The 18,536-nt window shown below is 41.6% G+C and overlaps 1 protein-coding gene across 1 annotated transcript; it reads right to left on the bottom strand.

Annotated features, from left to right (window-relative positions):
* Positions 1-154: 154 nt before the first annotated feature.
* On the bottom strand, positions 155-14,423 carry LOC133623245 (D-amino-acid oxidase-like). Its single transcript, XM_061986371.1, has 11 exons — positions 14,375-14,423; positions 10,386-10,581; positions 10,198-10,312; positions 10,005-10,081; positions 9,863-9,928; positions 8,377-8,431; positions 8,188-8,292; positions 8,037-8,113; positions 7,813-7,930; positions 1,776-1,874; positions 155-1,705 (listed from the first exon to the last, which is right to left on the bottom strand). The coding sequence occupies exons 2-11, from the start codon at positions 10,577-10,579 to the stop codon at positions 1,580-1,582; spliced, it is 1,032 nt and encodes a 343-aa protein (XP_061842355.1). The 5' UTR covers positions 10,580-10,581; positions 14,375-14,423; the 3' UTR covers positions 155-1,579.
* Positions 14,424-18,536: the final 4,113 nt, after the last annotated feature.

Genomic DNA, 18,536 nt, shown 5'->3' with positions numbered 1-18,536 from the left:
TCATGAAAATCGGACTATACCGCTCAATGGCCGATCGATCAGCACATCTTTACTTAAAACAATGCGTTAAGATCTAATTGGGTGCCAAACGTCACGCTGCATCTGTTGAGTTTGTTCACGCTCAGAATGATCTGTAAATAATGCATCAAACCTGTTTAGTTGTCAGGCTTTTCTTTGTTTCTTTGTAATGAGGTGATGTGAAGGTCAAAGTATTTTGCCCAATCTGTGTTTGGAAACAAACTAACTAGCAGATGCCCATCTAGCTGGTTCTTCCATAATGAATTCTACCAGTGAGACATAGTGCTGCATTAGGTGTCTGCGTGCACCGATTCTTGTCAATACACTGGATGTTGCAATAAAAAGATTCTTGCAAAAAAGCAGTGACAAATGCTGTTTTGTTAGTCAAATCATTCAGATTCTTTCAAACATTTTAACCGTCTTTTTGTCGATGTATATTAAAAAACCTGATATCATATTATACTTCACACCATAAACCAGGGCTTTTAACCAAAGGGCTGAGGCCCATTGTTGGGCCGCCAAAAAAGATGTGTTTCTCAGCTGTAGTCCATATGGGCCACAGCAGTACTCCGTTGTAATACACTTTGTCACCACTCGTGGCAGTAATGACAAGATCAAACAGACAGAAAAAGTATGGCGCTCCAGTTATACAAACATTTCTTAAATGCAAAAATTATGACCAAACTTTCATTCTCACTTTAATTTTATTGACAGTTTATTTAAGAAACATTTATATTATCACAAGCGGTAGAAAATGGATGGATGGATGTATATTATAATTTAGCTTGCACTTATTAATTTTAGCACTGCATAATTTTAATCAATATTTTTTTATTTTTTTTATTGACAGTTAAGAAACATACTTATTTCAGCACAACATAATGGTATGTAAATTTATTTTTTGTCTGTTGGGAACTTGGGACCTATTACCTCCCTGCTTGGCACTCAGCATCAAGGGTTGGATTGGGGGTTAAATTACCAAAATGATTCCCGACTGTGGCCACCGCTGCTGCTCACTGCTCCCCTCACCTCCCAGGGGGTGGAACAAGGGGATGGGTCAAATGCAGAGGGTAATTTCACCACACCTAGTGTGTGTGTGAAACTATCAGTGGTACTTTAACTTAATAAGTCTCTTTTTATGCAGTATATTCGGTTAGTACTTATTTTTCTAATCAGTCTGACCAAAGCCTAAGGTTTATTCCTTAAATAAATTGTAATCTTAATGATTAACATATGGTTTTGTATCATTTGACAAGGTTGTAAACTGTAAGTAGGTTAGCTACTTTGTGCTACTTTTTATATATATATGGAAAGTGCTATACAAATAAAGTTTGATTTTTATTTAATTTTTTTTTTTTTTTTGATGAAAGTTTGATTTGATTTAGATATAATTATTGAATACCCGTAAGATTACTAATTTAGTGTTAATATTTGAATGGGCCTTCAGCTCCTTTATAATGGAAAAATTGGGTTCTGAGGTCTTAATGGTTAGGAACCTCATATTAGTGTATGCCTCATTAGGCACTGGAAAGAAAATTCCAACCGAATCACCAACACAAATTCACAGGTGAGCTTTCAGTCCACAACTCTTTTGTCCCAAGATCTGACCCAAAAGCCTGGCAGCTTCCTGGGCACAGCCTCTGTGAATGGTTAGTCCAAAACCTCCGTGGCCATAGTTGTGAATCACCTACAGCAAAAACACAGTAAACTCAGATACTGAGAACCAATAACACGGCTACATCTGGATTTGGAATCACCTCTACTGCAGTGGCACCGCACTGTATTGTCTCTCTCTCCAGTCGGACTGTGCTTCGGGCTGGTCTGAGGCCGCTCCAGTCGTACATTTTCCTGGCATGCTGAGGGCAGAAAACAAACAATACATAAAAGTAATTATATTGGCCAACAAGATAAAATTGCATGAATACATAATTAAAAAAGGTATGGTTTTGTTTTGTTTTCGCCAGTTTTGGCATGAACAAGCTAATGCAGGAAGAAATAAAATAAAAAGACATAAGCGATTAATATAGAGCAAATTCAACAGAACAGAAAAATACGCTTGAACACATCCTTATGTAATTATAATTAAGGGTGAATAGTTGACCAAACTGTACATTTACTTGATCAACTATGGGGAACAGTACCGTAGGGGTGTCTTCTACTAAAGATTATCATAGTTGAATCTGATTCATTAGACCAGGGGTACCCAAAGTGGGGTCTGTGGGCCAAATTTCGCCTGCCAAGTTGTTTCATTTGGCCCGCCAAAAGGGGGCTTCACCAATACATTTTTAATGACCTGGTGTGTCTGCAAAGCTCGTTGCCATCTATTGAATGAGGTGATCACCACACCCTATACAGTATATGGCGGTAGCGCTGGGCGATATGGACGAAAAAGTACATCTCGATATATTTTTACTTAAATTCGATATTCGATATGTATCTCAATATTTTCCAGCGAAAGTATATATATATAAAGATATTCATTTTTGAGCAAGATTCACAAAAAATTAAAGGGGAACATTATCACCAGACCTATGTAAGCGTCAATATATACCTTGATGTTGCAGACAAAAGACCATATATTTTTTTAACCGATTTCCGAACTCTAAATGGGTGAATTTTGGCGAATTAAACGCCTTTCTATTATTCGCTCTCAAAGCGATGACGTCACAATGTGACGTCACATCGGGAAGCAATCCGCCATTTTCTCAGACACATTACAAACACCGAGTCAAATCAGCTCTGTTATTTTCCGTTTTTTCGACTGTTTTCCGTACCTTGGAGACATCATGCCTCGTCGGTGTGTTGTCGGAGGGTGTAACAACACGAACAGGGACGGATTCAAGTTGCACCAGTGGCCCAAAGATGCGAAAGTGGCAAGAAATTGGACGAAATTTGTTCAAAATACGAGGGTCTGGGGAAAGCCGACGAAATGGTCTATCGTTTGTTCCGCACACTTTACCGACGAAAGCTATGCTACGACAGAGATGGCAAGAATGTGTGGATATCCTGCGACACTCAAAGCAGATGCATTTCCAACGATAAAGTCAAAGAAATCTGCTGCCAGACCCCCATTGAATCTGCCGGAGTGTGTGAGCAATTCAGGGACAAAGGACCTCGGTAGCACGGCAAGCAATGGCGGCAGTTTGTTCCCGCAGACGAGCGAGCTAAACCCCCTGGATGTCTTGGCTCACACCGTCCCTTATGCCACCGAAGATGATCAAGAGAAGAATATCGACCCTAGCTTCCCTGGCTTGCTGACATCAACTCCAAAACTGGACGGATCAGCTTTCAGGAAAAGAGAGCGGATGAGGGTATGTCTACAGAATATATTAATTGATGAAAATTGGGCTGTCTGCACTCTCAAAGTGCATGTTGTTGCCAAATGTATTTCATATGCTGTAAACCTAGTTCATAGTTGTTAGTTTCCTTTAATGCCAAACAAACACATACCAATCGTTGGTTAGAAGGCGATCGCCGAATTCGTCCTCGCTTTCTCCCGTGTCGCTGGCTGTCGTGTCGTTTTCGTCGTTTTCGCTTGCATACGGTTCAAACCGATATGGCTCAATAGCTTCAGTTTCTTCTTCAATTTCGTTTTCGCTACCTGCCTCCACACTACAACCATCCGTTTCAATACATGCGTAATCTGTTGAATCGCTTAAGCCGCTGAAATCAGAGTCTGAATCCGAGCTAATGTCGCTATAGCTTGCTGTTCTATGCGCCATGTTTGTTTGTGTTGGCATCACTGTGTGACGTCACAGGAAAATGGACGGGTGTATATAACGATGGTTAAAATCAGGCACTTTGAAGCTTTTTTTAGGGATATTGCGTGATGGGTAAAATTTTGAAAAATACTTAGAAAAATAAAATAAGCCACTGGGAACTGATTTTTAATGGTTTTAACCCTTCTGAAATTGTGATAATGTTCCCCTTTAAGCGAATGACAACTCGGTAACACTTTAGTATGGGGAACACATATTCACCATTAATTAGTTGCTTATTAACATGCAAATTAGTAACATATTGGCTCTTAATTAGTCATTATTAATTACTTAATGCCTTATTTTGCATGGCCTTATTATACAACCAGTAAGCCATTAACTAAGAGTCTTCCCTCAATAACCTCAGAATTATTGCTCATTAGTAACCCTAACCCTAACCCTTATATGTTCCCCTAGTGTCCAAATAACTCAAAATTAAGTCTTTGTTACTTTAATAAGCAACTAGTTAATGGTGAATATGTTCCCCATACTAAAGTGTTACCGACAACTGTAGTGTAAACAGTAAGTGGCACTTTTATTAACCCAGTTAGTCAAGATGGGTATTAAAAGCACAGAAAATAAACTGTTTAAGTAGCACAGAATTAGATAACATAAATAAAATAGAAAAATATTATTTCTACGTAAAATAAATAACATAGCTGAGCAAATAATACAAAATGTAATACAAATAAATTTGCAGGCAGGAACTTTTTAATTCCCAGTCAACGATGTAATGGACTGTCACACACGTACGGTTCTGGTCAGCGCCAAGTAAGTGACTTCACTTAATTGTGCGGCTATGATCTTCCTCACTTCGGCATACATTTTTGGCAGCATTTCTCGTGTGATATACTCAAGAACAGTTTTGATTTGGGCTTACATGGTAAACAACTCAAATTAATGTTTTATCCAGACGCATACATTTGCCCAAATGTGGTCAAGTAGACGCATTGTGTGTTACCATGAATTGATTAACGTGGACCCCGACTTAAACAAGTTGAAAAACTTATTCAGGTGTTACCATTTAGTGGTCAATTGTACGGAATATGTACTGTACTGTGCAGTCTGCTAATAAAAGTTTCAATCAATCAATCAATCCTGGACATTGTCTACATCGCTAAAAGAAAAACCTAAAGAAGAGAATCCCGCTGCCATCTTCCACTAAGTTTTTAATATACATGAATCGCCCGCTTGAATATTCCCTCTTCTCTTCTACAACTCTCTCTTCGTCATTTGGGATGTCTGTTGTGATTTCCCTTACTGGTTCGATGCCTCGCCCTATCTTGCCTCTGATTGGCCTGTCCCTAATGTTTTTCCCTAATGCAGGGGTGTCAAACTCAAATACAGAGGGGGCCAAAATTTAAAACTGAACAAAGCCGCGGGCCAAGGTTGAACAAATTAACCTTTAACGTACTCTACGAGCTATCGTCACGTCCGCTTTTCATCCATTCTAACATCTTTCAGACCTGGTCACAAGATATGTGCGGCTTCTGTACGCACACATGAGCGAATGCCATGCATACTTCATCAACAGCGATACAGGTCACACTGAGGGTGCCAGTATAAAAAACTTTAACACTGTTAGAAATACACGCCACACTGTGAACCCACACCAAACAAGAATGACAAACACATTTCGGGAGAACATCCGCACCGTAACACAACATAAACACAACAGAACAAATACCCAGAATCCAAAAACCAGAAACCAAACCCCCCCCCACACACACACACACACCTTGTAGTGTCCCGGAAGAGTTAGTGCTGCAAAGGGTTCTGGTTTGGAGTGGATTCACAGTGTGGCGTATATTTCTAACAGTGTTAAAGTTTTTTATTCGGCTACCCTCAGTGTAACCTGTATCGCTGTTGATGAAGTAGGCGTTGCATTCTAATGTGTGTGCGTGCAGAAGCCGCACATGTTATGTGACTGGGCCAACACTCGTTGGGCTGGCTGGCTGGCGTTTGGAAGACTCCCGGGAGGATCGGCGGGCCAGCTTTAGTGTTAATTTGATATCGACTCAAGGGCCAGAGTTTGACACCCATGCCCTAATGTCAACCAATCGTGACTCATCATAGTAAACAACCAACCAATCATGGATGTTCTTATACGTGCATGCACATCTTGGAAGGAGGACGGGGAGGGTTTTAGTAGCCCATGGATGTTGAGAGGGAAAAGGAAGCGGGGGAGAACAAGGAACACAACAAATAAGCGGTGTTTGGTCATTTTAACATGAAATAAATTATATCAATATTACAATATTTTCTTAATTCATATCTTCTTTAAAAATATGTCGATATATATCTTACAAACTTGATATATCGCCCAACCCTATATGGTGGCATGTACGACGCCCATAAAAACAACTCATCACCTCATCAATAAAAACAGTTAATTTGCACGCGCAAATAGAGTCTGTGAATTTTGACTGTTTTAATGCCGGGGTACTGAACCGCATGACCCTAGGATGCAGATATGGCAGGCAATATGCAGGTGGAGCTGTCCTTTTATGCAAATACAAATGCAAGACAAAACTAAGAGCACCAGCAGTCCAAGCGGGGAGACACGAAAACTTGCAGAACACAACAAAACAACACAACGCAATTTGATGTGACACAACAAACATCAGACATTGCCAGCAGGTGTGTCTACAATCATTAAACAAGGGGTAGGTGCGAAAATCAGCGTTCAAGCCAGAGGCAAAGTGGCTGAGAGTAGAGACACACAGAAAATGGAACAATATATAGGAGCACTGAACAGGAAATGATGCAAAACACAGGAAAATAAAGAAGAGAGTCTAAACTGTCATGTGAGATCATGACACTAAACTCCTTACTCATGGTGCTGCAGTTTGCTTAAAATCACACATTTTTACTTTGGCCCTTTTCTTTGTTTTTTAAGCGCACGTAAAGCAGTTCAGAGTGCAGCTGAGATAGGCTCCCGAACCCCCCGCAACCCCGAAAGGGACAAGCGGTAGAAAATGGATGGATGGAAACCAGTTCAGACATCACAGACTCCTTAACCATCCATCTATCCAGTTCTACCACTTGTCCCTTTCAGGGTCGCGGGGGGATGGAACTTATCCCAGCTGCACTCAGGCGAAAATCTGAGATTTTTTCCGATAATCAAGAATCTGTTTTATCACGGCGGCTTCCGTGTGCGACGTGGGAATCCAGTCCGGCGGTGCAAGTGGCCCATCTCGGAACATCCTCCTATAACACCCGCTGTACGCTAGGCGTCTCGGGTACTCAACTTGCCTTCCTTTCACGGAGGGAGGAGAGGGATTCAATGTCCAACGATTCAAATCGTCGAATAGTCAACTATTGCAAGACACCCTTGTGAGCTTGCCGTACCAACCTGAGGCCCACCGTTGGTCTTAGTGGGACTGTTTATTTGTGGGATTCCCCAATACCTGTAACCTGACTCTCGCTAGATCCTTGTAGTTCGCTGAGCTCCACACAAGGATCTGGGCTCGAGGACAATGCAAACTCCTTCAAGATAGCAAAAAATACTGAACCAATCAGGATCGCCGGGCGGGATTTCATAGATGTGACGTAGCGCCGAAGCGACTGTTTGATTCAAACAACAATGGCGGCATGCAGCGAGGAGTCGTGTGCTGACATTGATTCTGCTATTGCAACTATTTTGTCGAATCTATCGAATTCTAATTTTTTAAAAGATGAACAGAGAACGGTTTTGAAGGCATTTATTAACTTTTCGCTCTGTCGTTATCCAATATGTCGGCTGTTCTGTTTTGGATTTCCCAGCGTCGCTCTCATCAGCAACACGGGTTGATTTGGATGTGAGTGGTTGAAGTAGCACGTCATTCAAGATAACGGACAAGTGGTTTATCCAATCACATACAATGATTTTTTTTACAAGGCCTCGCCTTCTGAAATACATCTCCCATTGAGAAGTCCCAGATCCTTGTGTGGAGCTCAGCAAACTACAAGGATCTGGCGAGAGTCAGGTTACAATAACTGTGCTCTCAAAAAAGCAATGCCAGAACTGATAGTTAACGATGGGCAAAATTGTTACCTTTAGACTAGGCTCCAGCTGGCAAGCCTTTTCCCAAATGTTTTCATGATCAGTGGGACTATTGTGCTCATTCCAGTTGTCCAACTGGAACAACCCACCGACTGTCACGAGACTACTCCTGAAAACAGAGTGCAGAGAGTAACACGTGTACACTAAATGTCTAACTAAAAGTGCTACACTACAAGACACTATGTGGTACTGCTGTTCTGTCTCACGGACGCTACCCTGGGATGATGTACGGTGAGGTGTATACACTTGAATCGTGGGTCAAAATCCAGTGCTTCAGCCATGGGGCATCCACCTGAAAAATAGGAATGTAAATACCTTACTACTCCTTAATATTCGAATACAAATAAATATGGTGATTACCCTAACCTTAATTATTTGTCCACGGGCTGGCTTAAGTTCAGGGTCATGCTGGAGCTCTCCGGCTCTTACACCAGGGCAGTTTATGATCACATCTGCACCATTTTTGGACAGCTAAATAGAAAGCAAAACAATGTGAATTCTTTGGAATGATGTGTAAATATATGTTCGACAGGACAACAAAATTCTAAGGCCAACCTCTGTAAATGAGCCAATTTTCCTGTGATAAAATTTCACACCTCGTTTTTGCAACCTGAAGAGGACAAGGAAGCAGATGTAGACAAAACATCACTTTAAACACTTGTGCTAATCAGTAACTTTGTATTCATGCTAGTCAATATGTCTGAACTGATGTGAATATATGGCAGCTAGAATTACTGGCTATGCAAAAGTACAGACAGCCCTTTTGCAATAAAATATCATTATTCATTAAACATGTTGACCCTCAAAATAGTATTTATACTCGATTGCCTGGGTTTTTTTTAGACCCTTATCTAAAAAGTGCTTTTACTACGTTCTATCAACATTTACGAGTGGGGAAAAAAAGGGACATGAATGTTCTCTTTTCATTGTATAATGGCTCACCAAAATACAAGCTGCTACAAACTAAACATTAACTTTGTCAAGTTCCATTCAGCTTATAAAAGTTTATACAAACTCTTGACACGACTTACTGCGCATCCACTTTCTAAACCACTTGTCCTTATTACAGTCACCGGCGAGCTGGAGTCTATCCCAGCTGACTTTGGACTGGTCAGGGATGGGCTATATGGCCTAAAATCTATATCACGATGTATATGAATGGATGGAAAAATTATTTAAGAGAAACAAAAAATATATAGTATGTGGTGACTTTAATATCAACCTTTTGAATCTTAATAAACACAAACACACAGCAGAATTTATAGACACCATGTTCTCCATGGGCTTATTCCCACTGATCACACGACCCACAAGAATCACAACACACAGCAACACACTTATTGACAACATATTTTGTAACATAGTAGATCAGACTGTAACTGGAGGCTTGTTAGTGAGTGACGTCAGTGATCATTTACCACTGTTCATGGTGTACTGTGTAACTGCAAAACATCCAAACCTGTAAAAAGTGAATATTATCGTAGAGCCACAACAGAAAGATCATTAACAGCGCACTAAAGAATGATTATAGCGAAACAAAACTGGGATTCTGTTTTTCAAACGCCAGATATCCATCCATCCATTTGCTACCGCTTATTCCCTTCTGGGTCGCGGGGGGCGCTGGAGCCAATCTCAGCTACAATCGGGCGGAAGGCGACGTCAGATATAAATGCAGCTTATAATTTATTTCATGACATTTTTTTCCTCACTTTATGATACACACTGCCCCATCAAAAATGCACTATAACTAACTCCACAAAAACTCCATGGATAATCAAAGGGCTTGCGAACGCTTGCAAAAAGAACAATTATTTATATAGGACTTTTTTTAGGCATCAAACCATAGAAACAGAACAAAAGTACAAAACATATACAAATAAATTAACCAGCATATTAAGAGCAAGCAGAAAATAATACACCACCAAATTATTAATCCAAAAGAAAAATTATATAAAGGGAATTTGGAAACGGGGTTTGTATATTAATCAAATGATTAAAATGTGTGTTACAGTTGACCTTTTAGTGCGAGTTAGATACTTACCAGTCCATTAACCAGGGTAGGTATGTTTTACCCTCCAACATGAGACTAGTGTGGAACCACCCATAGCTAAAAAGGGAGGACATTGACAGAATAATTGGCTTGAATGACTGACAAATGTCTGTATTGACAACCACAACTCTACCTGTAGCCAGGAAACATCTTCAGCTCACGCTCTGAGAGACGTCTAAAGCCGAGCACTATATCTTTAAAGGATGGGTCCTGCACAAAGAAAACAACAACACATGAGCGAGACACACCTTAAACAACTTTGAGATTAGATCGAATCTTATCTTTCAGGTGTGAATTGGGCGTGTCAAGAGCAAATCTATACTCACAGGTTTTTGTTCCCTGCAGAGGTTGTAGCCAGACTGGAGGAAGACACCCATTTTTACAGACTCCGGTGAACTGAGGCAACTGAGCAAGTAGTCAAAGGTCTGTTTATTCCATTCCCTAAAGGGAAGGAAGATGTAGCAATGACAAATGTAAAGAAACGGGTTAATTTGAGACAAGGCGACATGAGTACCTTTCCTTTAGATTGCCCTTGTCATCGAGGTATGGCTGCCAAAAGCCTGCCGCGCCATCACTGGTGGTCAGTGGGGTGAAGCGGTCTGCATACACCTCAATGGTCAGTGGACTAACAATAGAGTGGTACTGCTCATATATACTCTGAGCAGTGGACAGTCCAATGACTCCAGCGCCGATTATAGCAACACGCATGTCTGCAAAGGCACAACATCATCATGCTTATTTGACGATGTACTCCGCCTTCCGCCTGAATGCACCTGAGATAGGCTCCAGAACACCCCGCGACTCCAAAAGGGACAAGCGGTAGAAAATGGATGGATGGAACATTTCATATTACATTTTCTGTTACCAAAATGATCATGGCTGTCATTGTTATAATACGGTGAATTTGCAAACAGCTAAAACTATGTACAAGGAAAACTATAATCAGCTACGCAAAAATGTAAAACACTTCTTCTCAAAAAAGGAAGAGCAATATAACCATATAACCTTAGAGAAATATTTAATTTCAAAACATTTGTTTGCACGCACAACACTTAAAACCTTTAGCATATCAGTATGCGGAATTAAATTATGGAATGGATTAAGCAAAGTCAAACAAAGTACTAATATGATACATATCGAATCGGAAGTATATCGGAATAGTGGATAACAATTAGTTACGGTTACTAGGTGCACCAGAAAGTTTGATCATATTACGCCTATACTGGCTCACCTGCACTGGCTTCCTGTGCACTTAAGATGTGACTTTAAGGTTTTACTACTTACGTATAAAATACTACCCGGTCTATCTCCATCCTATCTTGCTGATTGTATTGTACCATATGTCTCGGCAAAAAAATCTGTGTTCAAAGAACTCTGGCTTATTAGTGATTCCCAGAGCCAAAAAAAAGTCTGCGGGCTATAGAGCGTTTTCTATTCGGGCTCCAGTACTCTGGAATGCCCTCCCGGTAACAGTTAGAGATGCTACCTCAGTAAAAGCATTTAAGTCCCATCTTAAAACTCATTTGTATACTCTAGCCTTTAAATAGACCCCCCTTTTAGACCAGTTGATCTGCCATTTCTTTTCTGCTCTGCCCCCCCCCCCCCCCCCTCTCCTTCGTGGAGAGGGGAGGGGCACAGATTCCGTGACCACAGACGACGCGCTAGCTGTCCAAAGCCGGGACCCAGGGTGGACCACTCATATGTGCATCAGTTGGGGACGTCTCTGCGCTGCTGACCTGTCTCCGCTCAAGATTATCTCCTGCAGGCCCCACTATGGACTGGACTCCCACTATTATGTTAGATCCACTATGGACTGGACTTAAGGCTGGGCGATATATCGATATACGCGATATATCGCGGGTTTGTCTCTGTGCGATATAGAAAATGACTATTTCGTGATATCGAGTATACGTTCTCACGCAGTTGCTTTTAGCTGCGGGCATTACACTATAGACTCTCCTCCTCTTTCCAGTCTCTCCTTCTCACAGACAGCAAGCGCACCTTCTTACACACGTCACATACTGTCACGTCATACGTCACATACGTATACGTCCTCCCCGAGCAGAGAGGTAGCAGCATGGCTAACGTTAGCTGTGATGCTAGCGGAGTGGCCTCCTACCGGTCGGACGTGCCCGAAACACCTCCCTAGGGAGGCGTTCGGGTGGCATCCTGACCGGTAGGAGGCCATGGGGAAGACCCAGGACACGTTGGGAAGACTATCTCTCCCGGCTGGCCTGGGAACGCCTCGGGATCCCCCGGGAGGAGCTGGACGAAGTGGCTGGGGAGAGGGAAGTCTGGGCTTCCCTGCTTAGGCTGCTGCCCCCGCGACCCGACCTCGGATAAGCGGAAGAAGATGGATGGATGGATGGATGGGCTAGCGGAGTGGTGCGAGCGCGGATACAAGAGAAAGAAGGTACGAATCTCGTAACAAATGGAGGAATAATTAATTCCCCCAAAAAACAGCAGGGGGTCCATCGTCTGGCGGTGGTTTGGCTTCAAGTGGGAAGATGTCGAACAGACAACCGTAATTTGTCAAGTGTGGGGCAAAAGCGTTGCTATAAAAAGTAGCATTACTGCTGTAACAAACAGTTCAGGGTCTCCCAAGTTACCGGAATGTGTTAGATAAGGAGGAGGAGTTTTGTCCCTCCAGAGTTGTTACTGTAGGGATGTGACGTAGGGTGTGTGTGGTTGTGGAAGGAGGTGTGTGATGTTGACATTAAAGAAGCGGTGGCTACCGAACCTGCTCTACCGTCTCCCATTTATTATTTTATTAGATAAGTACACTGTATAGGTGAACCCAGGACACTCGGCTACATTGCTAATATGTAGCATCATTTGAAAAGTCACCCGCTAGACAATGAAGAGTGCTTCCTCCGCATGTCAATATCTCTGTTCGGTGCCACACGTCCACACCATCAAAATGCCGAGGCAAACATTTCCAGATCAACACCGTATGAAAAAAATAGTGATTTTTTTTTTAGTTGTGATTTCCTTCTCTGCATACAAATAGAGCCATAATACCAAAAAAAAAGGTTTTGTTTTGGTATTATGGCTCTATTTGTATGTATTTATTTTTAATTCAATTGCTCTGTTCTTCACGCCAGTAGCAATTAGGGGCTGGTGTGTTAGAGCCATTTTACTCTTTCTGTCCGTCAAACTTATGACGTCACTAAAGGGGTTGGCTCAAGGCCAAGTGCCAGTCTACTTAGGGAGGGGCTGGGATCTTGCTCAGGTGTTGCTGAGTAGAGGTGCAACAGTTTTTGACTGTGCCAGGCTATGATTTGTTTGCTCCCGTTTATTTTACGTTTTGTTACAAAAATATTTATTAACATACAGCCACGTAAATCAAACTCACTTTGTTACAAAAATATTTATTAACATACAGCCACGTAAATCAAACTCACTTTGTAACAAAACGTAAAATAAACGGGTGCAAACAAATCATAGCCTGGCACAGTCAAAAACTGTTGCACCTCTACTCAGCAACACCTGAGCAAGATCCCAGCCCCTCCCTAAGTAGACTGGCACTTGGCCTTGAGCCAACCCCTTTAGTTACGTCATAAATTTGACGTCACTAAAGGAATTCTAGCTATAAATATACTCCTCCCCTCTTAACCGCGCCCCCAACCACGCCCCCGACCCAACCACGCCCCCCCCCCCTTTTTTTTTAAATGAATTTATTAATCAATCAACAAAACAATACACAACAACACCACAACAATGCAATCCAATTCCAAAACCAAACCCGTCCCAGCAACATAAAGAACAACAATAAACAGAGCAATTGAGGACACACAACCCCTTTAGTGACGTCATAAATTTGACGGACATAAAGAGTAAAATGGCTCTAACATTTACAAATTGAGAACAGGGAGTGAACAAATGTGTTAGTAATTGCTATGAAATGGAACAGGGGTAGTATGGAATAAGCTTTGCTTCTTCCTTCTTCCTTCTCCTTTTCGGACACGTTGTAAAGACAAACTGGAAATTGTGATGTATCATGATGTAACTGTTAGCTTTTTTTTTTTACTTAAATAAACCTAAACCATGAATCTTATATGTAAACAAAAGCAAAGAAAAACTGCCATCGACTCTCATTCTAATCCTTTAAATTATTTCTGCGTCCAATAACTTATTCCCTGAGTTTGTAAACAATACTGAAATCTCTAAATATATACATCTTTGAACAGCACAACAAAAACACACAAACATTTGAGAAAATATAGATATTTATTAATCTCATCAAACCGATACTATACCCTCGTATCGGTATTATCGACAGTAGTACTGTACTTAGCTAGATAGATAGGTTGTGACACTAAAAGTTTAATAGTTAGAGAACTATGTCTTCAAATCACTCTAACACGGATGCGAACACAACAACCTTGCTAATAATTCAAACAAAACTACGGACTAAGTTGAAAAGTTTATCGTGCATAGCGCGCAGCACGTTTGTACAAACTCACTCACATAGAGTAAAAGTTTTAAAAACAGGGTACTTACTTATTGTACCGTCAGGGCGGAAGTGGAGAAACAGTGCGGAGCTACGAACAAGTCATATTTAAGGGGCGGAGTATATCTCCCTTTCGGTTTATCTATTGGACCACAAATTTGATTGGCATCCATATAAGCGAATGAGGTATTAGTTCAACAACATGTGTTTGTAGTGTGTAGTGCAGTGATTTACAACCTTTTTTGAGCGAAGGCACATTTTTTTCATTTAAAAAATCCAGAGGCACACCACAAGCAGAAGACATTACAAAATGAAATTCAGCAGACAGTAAAAAGTTGTTCTCACAAGTGTTGGATATGAATTCAAACCATAACCAAGCATGCATCAATATAGCTCTTGTCTCAAAGTAGGTGTACTGTCACGACCTGTCACGTCACGCTGTGACTTATTTTGAGTTTTTTTGTGTTTTCCTGTGTGTATTGTTTAAGACAATTGTCTTGTGCTCCTATTTTGGTGGCTTTTCCTGTTTTGTTGGTATTTTCCTGTAGCAGTTTCATGTCTTCATTGAGCCTATCCCCCCACCTGCTTTGTTTTAGCAATCAAGACTATTTCAGTTGTTGTTATCCTTCTTTGTGTGGAGATTGTTGCTTGTCATGTCATGTATGGACGTACTTTGTGGAGGCCTCATACTTGCCAACCTTGAGACCTCCGATTTCGGGAAGTGGGGGGCGTGGTCAGGGGGGCGTTAATGTTCAATTTTGTTTCACTACATTTGGATTTGTGTGTCCTCAATTGCTCTGTTTATTGTTGTTCTTTATGTTGCTGGGACGGGTTTGGTTTTGGAATTGGATTGCATTGTTGTGGTTGTAGGAGCCATTTAAGGCATCCTTATTTTTGTGTTGGCATTACTTTCTTTTGTCACTAGGTGGCGGACTTTTTGGTTGAGCAGTGCAGGGGGGAAGGCATATGTAGGAGCACAGGTGAGCCAAACGAGAAAGGACTCAGGTGTGGGAGCACAAACCGTTCTTACCAGCAGCAGACAACATCAGACAGCAGCAGACAACATCAGACAGCAGCAGACAACATCAGGCAACAGCAAATGCAACAGCAGACAGCAACAGGCAGGAGAACATATAACACAATATCACTGCAATAATCCCTGGTATGTTTCATTCACCCTGCAAGTTCATTAATAAATAGACATAAACTGGATTTCTGACTGGACCTCACTTCATATGCAATGTTTGCTACTGCGTAGGATCACTCCCTCAAACCTGTTGAGTAATGACAATAAATTGGAACATTTGAAGGTGAAGATTGCCATTACAATCAAGTAAGAACGAGGCTCTTCGAGTGAAAAGGTCAACAAGAAGAACACCGAAGGACATCAAAAAGCTGCAAGAGGACGAACTGTGCCACGGCCACGCTGCTGCTCATCAGCCAGGGTGATTGGAAACACCTGCCAGCTCTATAGGGTGAGTTGTGTGGAGCTGAAAGCAGCACAAGGGAGAGACTTGGCCAATTATGTCTGGTGGCAAAGATGATGTACAGCCACAAGGTGGCAAAAAAGTGGATCCTGAAAAGGAAAATGTACAATATTTTGAAAAGGAAAAAAGAGCCATAAAGTATATTGCCAAAGGCTTGGAAATTAAAGTTGACAATTATCATAAAGCAATAGGAGCATGTGTTAAAAAAGCTGCTAAAATAAGGGACACAATTAAACAACTCATGCATTCAAATGAAAATGATGAAAATGCAAATGCTGTAAGAGGTCACTTGGATGAATTGATTCATTTGTGTGGAGAGGCAAGGGGAAATCATTCCTCATTGATTGCCTTACCATTGCCAGAAGAGGAACTTGATAGAAAAAATGACTGGTTTCAAGAAAAGATTAAGGTACTAGAAGGTTTTATAAAACTTGTGCATGAATGGTTATTAGAAGTGAAAAAGCTAACCACACATGACACTGCCCCTATGGGAGAGGAGTCACAATTGCATGTCTCTGAAACACATGGCTCAGTTGAAATGCAAGTCCAAGATGAAATGCATGTCCCACTTGCCCATGATGAACATTTATGTGTTACACTTTCTGATATTGGAGCCCAGGACAGTGCATCAAATGTCTCAATCCCACGCAGTTCCATAACATCAAGAACCTCTTCTACCTCATCTGCTCGCATTCGAGCCCAGGCCGAAAAGGCTGCTCTCATGGCAGAGGCTGCTGCATTGGAGAAAAAACATCAGATTGAATCACAACAAAGAATTCAACAGGAACAATTTGCAAAACAACAGGAACAACTTCTCTTTTTCTTCTATTCTTTCCTCTCGCCGTAGGAAGGTGTTTCGGGCACGTCCGACCGGTAGGAGGCCACGGGGAAGACCCAGGACACGCTGGGAAGACTATGTCTCCCGGCTGGCCTGGGAACGCCTCGGGATCCCCCGGGAGGAGCTGGACGAAGTGGCTGGGGAGAGGGAAGTCTGGGCTTCCCTGCTTAAGCTGCTGCCCCCGCGACCCGACCTCGGATAAGCAGAAGAAGATGGATGGATGGATGGAACAGGAACAACTCAGAATGGAAAAGGAAAAGTTGGAAATGGAAACCAAGCTGGCAGCAGCAAATGCAAGGGAGCAATTTTTTGCAACCATGGGATCTAGGGAAGGATCAAGAGTGTCAAGAATGAGCTCTGAATCACACAAAGGAGCTGCTGCTCCAAAGAAAACAATGCCCCTCTCTGACACACAGGTTGGGAAGCCAAAACAATTCATATATGAAAAGTATACCAAAGCTCATTACATGACTCCAAGACAGGCTGCTCTCTCTTTAATGCAAACTGACAATCTGTCAAAACCAACTATGCAAATGAAAAATGTGTCGAATACAACTGGGCAAACTGATCATACTTCTGTGAAAAAAGATGATGTTAAAGGTCATACAGTTCACACTACATCCCCTGTCACAAATGCCATCAAACAAGATCACATTCTTGATTTACTAAAAGGACAACATGATTTCAATGCCTTATTGGTTAAGCAGAATGTCCATTCCTCTTTACCATCAAGAGACGTACCTGTGTTTGATGGAGATCCGTTTCAGTATGAAACCTTTATAAGGGCATTTGAATATGGAGTGGAGAAAAAGTGTGACACCTATGACTGTTTGCATTATTTGGAACAATATACTAGAGGGCATCCAAAAGAGCTGGTTCAAAGTTGCCAACATTTGCCTCCGTCCCAGGGCTACCAGAGGGCAAGACAGCTACTCAAGGAACATTTTGGTAATGAATATCATATTGCAACAGCATATATGGAAAAGGCTTTTTCCTGGGGAACAATTAAATTGGAGGATGTAAAAGGATTGAGAGCATTCTCTCTATTCCTCAGAAGTTGTTCCAATGCAATGGAAAGTCTGGCCTATATGGAAGAAATGAATGTTGTTTCTAATATGAGGACCATCATCCTAAAGCTTCCATACAAGCTCAGAGAGCAGTGGAGGAACAAGGCCTGTGACCTACAGGAGAAGCAAGGCCGTCGAGCCATTTTCCCAGACCTTGTGAACTTTATTGAAAAACAAGTCAAAATACTCTCTGATCCACTGTTTGGTAACATTCAGGACACTAAGCAATCATCTGTCAAACCCTCATCCGTCCCTAAGCCAAGAGTAAAGTCAAGTCCAAGAAGCAGCTTTGCAACAACATTAGTACCCATAGAAACTGTGGAGTCAAATGAAGGAAAAAGGAATGTGATTGTCAAATCTCACAGTTGTCTGTTCTGTACGAAGAGTGGTCACACACTGGAGTGCTGTCCACAATTCAAGAGGAAGAAGCACAAAGAAAAAATAGACTTCTTAAAGGAAAAAGGAGTCTGTTTTGGTTGTCTGAAAATAGGACATTTAAGTCGAGACTGCAGAAATCGTCTATTATGTGAAACCTGTAAACAACAACATCCACAAATACTCCACATTGAACAGACAGAACAAACACAAACCAAATCAATTGGAACCAATACTGTTGTCCCACCTCCCAAGCATACTTGTGGTCATATTGGGGCCGGGGATGACCCCTCCATCTACTCCATTGTACCTGTACAAGTTAAAAGCAACAAGGGAGATACAGTGTTACAAACATATGCATTTTTGGATCATGGAAAGCACCTCCACATTCTGCACAGAAAAACTGATGCAAAGACTGAACATAACAGGACAAAGAACAACCATC

This window comes from Nerophis lumbriciformis, linkage group LG12 (genome assembly GCF_033978685.3).
Source record: "Nerophis lumbriciformis linkage group LG12, RoL_Nlum_v2.1, whole genome shotgun sequence".
NCBI classification, from domain to species: Eukaryota; Metazoa; Chordata; class Actinopteri; order Syngnathiformes; family Syngnathidae; genus Nerophis; species Nerophis lumbriciformis.
Note: the sequence above shows the minus strand (reverse complement) of the source record. Positions and strands in the feature narration are given on the sequence as shown.

What these genes read in the sequence shown, in the direction of transcription:
- LOC133623245 (XM_061986371.1), bottom strand. Translation starts at nt 10,579, where the DNA reads ATGCGTGTTGCTATAATCGGCGCTGGAGTCATTGGACTGTCCACTGCT. An exon ending in AAGGGCAATCTAAAGGAAAG is followed by an intron (nt 10,313 to 10,385) that starts GTACTCATGTCG and finishes CCTTCCCTTTAG; the next exon opens with GGAATGGAATAAACAGACCT. An exon ending in AGCTGGAGCCTAGTCTAAAG is followed by an intron (nt 1,875 to 7,812) that starts GTAACAATTTTG and finishes TTCTGCCCTCAG; the next exon opens with CATGCCAGGAAAATGTACGA.